The sequence below is a fragment of the Corylus avellana genome, chromosome ca5, assembly GCF_901000735.1.
Source record: "Corylus avellana chromosome ca5, CavTom2PMs-1.0".
Lineage (NCBI taxonomy): Eukaryota > Viridiplantae > Streptophyta > Magnoliopsida > Fagales > Betulaceae > Corylus > Corylus avellana.
Genome location: NC_081545.1, coordinates 26,747,415 through 26,752,157, shown reverse-complemented (window position 1 = coordinate 26,752,157; position 4,743 = coordinate 26,747,415). Strand labels below are relative to the sequence as shown.

Here is a 4,743-nt window from a genome sequence, read left to right as displayed (position 1 = left end):
GTCCATTATAATTTTTTGTTTTCTCTTCTCAAGACAAACATTAATAAATAACCACAACACAGAATAGTCATAAAAATGTTAAAACAATTTTCACTTTTATATCTAGTCAAAACATTTTTTTAAACAAAATACAAAATACACATCTCAAAATTAACGTATTTATTAAATCAATACTTATCCCAAAAGCTTAAGCCAACTTGAAGAAATAAATTTAATCACTTATAATCATTACTTTAATATGGGCTCAAGCTCCCTTTTAATAGTCGATACCCAACACGTGAAATTTTTAATTTAAATTGGAGATAATTTGATGGAGTTAAGGTTCGATTTCATGTTCTTTGGCTCTGATACTTGTTAAATTATCACTTGTCTCAACAATTTAAGTTAATAAGAATAAATAAATTTATTCACTTAATAATTACTTTAACAATGTTAACAAATAGACCCATAATGAGATTGATGTTTCTGTTATGGATTAATTATTTACCAATATTACAACATCAAATAATAGGCAGAACTATTAAAAGATATTGTTGATAGTGCATATTTGATATTACATTGCACCTGAAGTCTTGAAGAGGAGATATGGACCAGAATCCAGAAGTCGATATTTGGAGTGTTAGGGTCATGTTGTATATTCTTTTATGCGGTGTTCCTCCTTTGTGGGCTGGTATTTCTTTTTTCTTTTTTGGCTCTCTCATAATTAATTACTTTCTTGGGTATTATTATATTTAACTTGAAATTAATTAAGAAAAAGTTTGGGTTTGACAAAATCGGAGCAGGGGATATTCAACGCAGTCTTATGTGGCCACATTGATTTTACAAGTGATGCCTTGTCGTCGCTTTCTCCAAAAGATCTAATTTTCGGAAGGGATTGGGATCCTCAGCAATAATTAAAAAATTGTCCATCAATTTTTTTTAAAAAAAATTCTGGCCATTAAATCTCATCAAAGGGTTTACAAGCTGTCACGTGTCCTACTAATTAAAAAATAATATTTTATTATTTAAATTCTAAAAATAAAATATAAAACAAAATTAAATATATATGGGGTGGCTAGCTGAGCCATAGGGGTGGCCGAAGCCACCCCATGGCCCCAAGGATGGTTCGGCCACCCCTTGGGCCAAAACCCAAAAATTAATTGGTTAAATAATTCAAAGTGTATGGTTAAATATTTTTTATGATCTAATGTTTTTGAGTCAAGATTTTTTTTTTCCCTCTCATATTTCAATTAGAGTTTTGAAAATGATAATATGCAACAACATAGTTTTTCTGTCGATAGGAAAAATACCTTAGGACAATTGGTAAGGATAAATTAAAGGAAATTTTTATCTAAAATGTGTAACAGACAAAGCAATAAAATATCAATTTTTTTTTTACGAAGGACGTTCCAAATCATGGGCAGTGGGGTGCGTTTTGAAAAATACACGATTTTAAAAATATTTTTAGATTTTCTTTAATTAAGTGACACTCAACCTAAGCACGCTTGAAATATAAATGGTATTGAGAAATGCTTTTTTTTTTAAAATAAATAAATTAATTAATTAGTTTTGAATTGGTATAAATTGTAAATTTTCTCCACTCTTTCGCTATTTCACTTATATATCCATGTTTTTAACAATTTATGAGTTATCTTGCATTCACATTATATAGTGATAATTTATGCGAAGCATCAAAGGGTTTTGCTGATGCTTGGCCTCCCAATTTTTGGTTTGGATGAAATTTAGTTTTAGACTCATCCATGACCTTTACTCAATCCAAAACAAACTTCAGTAGTCTCTCATATTTTATCTTTTATTAAGCCGCTTTTTAAGGTTTAAAATTGATGGAATCAATCCTTGAGGTTTATTTTTTTTATTTTTATCTTTGAGAGTTATATTTTTGAGAAAACTACACTTACCCCGGCCCCTCAACGTACCACCTTAGTTGCAATGTTCCTACAATCTTTCAATTTGGTTAACCTCTCATTTGGGGTTGCAAAGTCCATCTTATGCCCAAAAAGATAAAAATGCCCATAAAAATTCAAGAACAAAACCTAACCCACTCAAGAGTCAAGAAACACAGTGGGTCTGGTCCAACGAGCGCATACTCCGTGGGTTAGGTTTTTTTTAAAAAAATATTTTAGAGGTATTTTATCTTTTTGAGGGATATTAGGGGTTGGTATGATAAATTAATCAAATTGAAAGATTGGGGGACATTGAAACAAAGGTGGTAGATTGAAGATGGTAAATGTAGTTTTCTCTCCAATTTTTTTTAATCTTTCTCTTCTCTTCTTTTGTTGCCTTTTTGAAATTGAAAAGCTAATCGAATAATGCATAAAAGACCAATGGATAATGTCATTGCACTCATGAATTGAAGCCCTTAATGCATGGTTTCTAATGTTTTATCTTTCATTAAGGCTTATTTAGGTCGTGTGTTATAAAGGGCAAAGTTTTATTCCAATGGAAGGAATTTCCTTCAATGTAGTCTATAAAAATGATATGTGTCATTTTTTTTAATAACATGTGAGATGCACATGAGTTTTTAATAAAATTTATTCCATGTTGGTGACCAATTTTACACAACCCGTGAAGAAATTGACTTTTAGGCACTCCCTATCTTCGAAGAACCTAATGGGGGCAACAGTTGGTGCAGCCTTTGAGGTGGCGCTTACTGCTTTGTCTGTAATCTATTAGGGAGAAGGTGGAAGAGGGTATTGGCCGACTCGTAAGCCTACGAGTTTTTAACCAAGGACTTTTTGTTTTGTTCATACTGTTTTTCTGGTTTTACCGATCCAGTATTGTTAACGTTTTCTCCAGCTTTTCTTGATCGCGAAAGAGGAAGCTGTGATTGAAAAATCTGTGCCAGTATGGCGGAAGACTTATCCCTTTTATTAGAGAATTTTTCGATTACGGAAGAGGAAGATGCGGAGGTTACAATTCCCATTGGCGAATTCCAAGAAGTAGTCTCCTATGGAAAAAATTGTGTTGTGCCAAAACTGGTTGCAGATCGACTAATTAGTATGGAGGTGATCAAAGCAACTCTTCGCAGGTGGTGGAAACTACATGGGAAAATGTCGTTCAAGGCCCTTGGCGATAACCTGTTCTTGATTGAGTTCACGAACAGTCAGGATAAGGAACGCACTCTGGAGGGACGACCTTGGGTTTTTGAAGGAAGCCTTTTTCTTGTTGAAGACTTCGATGGCATTACTTCTCCATCTGATTATACTTTTGACAAAGATGCTTTTTGGGTCCGTATGTTCAAAATGCCATTGGGTTGCATGGGGCAAGCTATTGGAAGAAGGATTGGAGAAACCGTAGGAACAGTGGAAGTGGTGGACACAAATGCAAATGGGATGGGGTGGGGGAAGTTTCTAAGGGCTAAGATTCTTATGGACTTAACGAAACCTTTACCAAGAGGAAGGAAAATCAACATTCAAGGAAAACTGGTCTGGATTCCATTCCAGTACGAACGTCTGCCCAAGTTTTGCTATTCTTGTGGGATTATCAGCCATGACAAAAGAGGGTGTCCGCAGAAAAGCTCGCTTCGACAACAAGATCCTCAGTATGGGCCATGGTTATGAGCAGAGTCCCCTATACGGAGAATGGAAAAAAATACAAGCAAAGCGAAAATGGTTCAGGGACAAGCAAAGGACTTGGAGAAGGGCTTTCCAGAGATTGACGTGAGAACGACCGGTCGTGGTGGGCCTGATCGGGTTGACAGCGCTGTGGAAGCTTCACCGGCAACAGAAAACCCTAATTCTCAAAATAGGAAAGATGTGGATTTGGGCGAGAATCATGGCGGATTGGGGGGATTTGTTTTTGGGAATAACCCGTTTATTCAAAAAGATGCCTTTATGGAAGATGGTAGTGTGCTAGCTAGAGAATCATCCGTGAGATGTAACGGTTCAAAATTAAATTCTGCTCGTAAAGGCAAGTTGGTCAATCCAGCCGTTGTCAAGGCATTGGTGAAGGACTCAAATAATGGGTCAAGTTTGAATGAAGACCGGACTAATAGCAATTATATGGGACGGGGGAAATTGGCTAGTAGCCCAAGGATGCCCAATATGTATTCTGGCCCACTTTTTCTGAGGTGGAGAAAACATTGCAGGTTACTCAAGTGGGGGAAATCGAACGTATGGGGCATGATGTGGAAGAGTCTGAGAAGAATGTGACATCGTGGAAAAGAAAAGCTTTCTGGGGACCTCGAGGCTAAATGGCGGCTTTCTCTAGGGCAAAGGAAAAAAAGGGAACCCAGGGGGGAAGACTGTAATGGGGTTTTGAATCTCACTAATTGTACCAAAAGGAAGGATGTTGACGACACAAGTGGATCGGAGATGGCAGTGGCTGTAGAACAGCGCCGCCGACCGCAATGAACATTTTAAGCTGGAACTGTCGAGGGCTTGGGAACCCTCAGACAGTTCAAGAGCTTTGCCGGTTGGTGAAGCAAAAGCGACCCTCTATGGTCTTTTTCATGGAGACCAAGTTACGAAAAATTAAAATGGAAACCATCCGATCAAGATTGGGGTTCCCAAACATGTTAGTAGTTGAGTGTTTGGGACGGAGTGGTAGTCTAGCACTTTAGTGGGGAGATGACATTGAAGTTGATATCCAGAATTTTAGCCAACGCCATATTAATGGCATGGTTAAATGTTCGGCTGAGACGACAATGCCATTGAAGTTTTCGGGGTTTTATGGACACCCGGACCCAACCAAAAGGCACGAAGCTTGGTCCGTGCTTAAACACTTGAAACAAATACCCCCTGA

The 4,743-nt window shown here is 37.0% G+C and overlaps 1 protein-coding gene across 1 annotated transcript; it reads left to right on the top strand.

Annotated features, from left to right (window-relative positions):
- The first annotated feature begins 2,846 nt into the window (after window positions 1–2,846).
- On the top strand, window positions 2,847–3,560 carry LOC132182043 (uncharacterized). Its single transcript, XM_059595251.1, has one exon. It carries the CDS (start codon window positions 2,847–2,849, stop codon window positions 3,558–3,560), a length of 714 nt encoding a protein of 237 aa, XP_059451234.1.
- The last annotated feature ends 1,183 nt before the right edge of the window (window positions 3,561–4,743 follow it).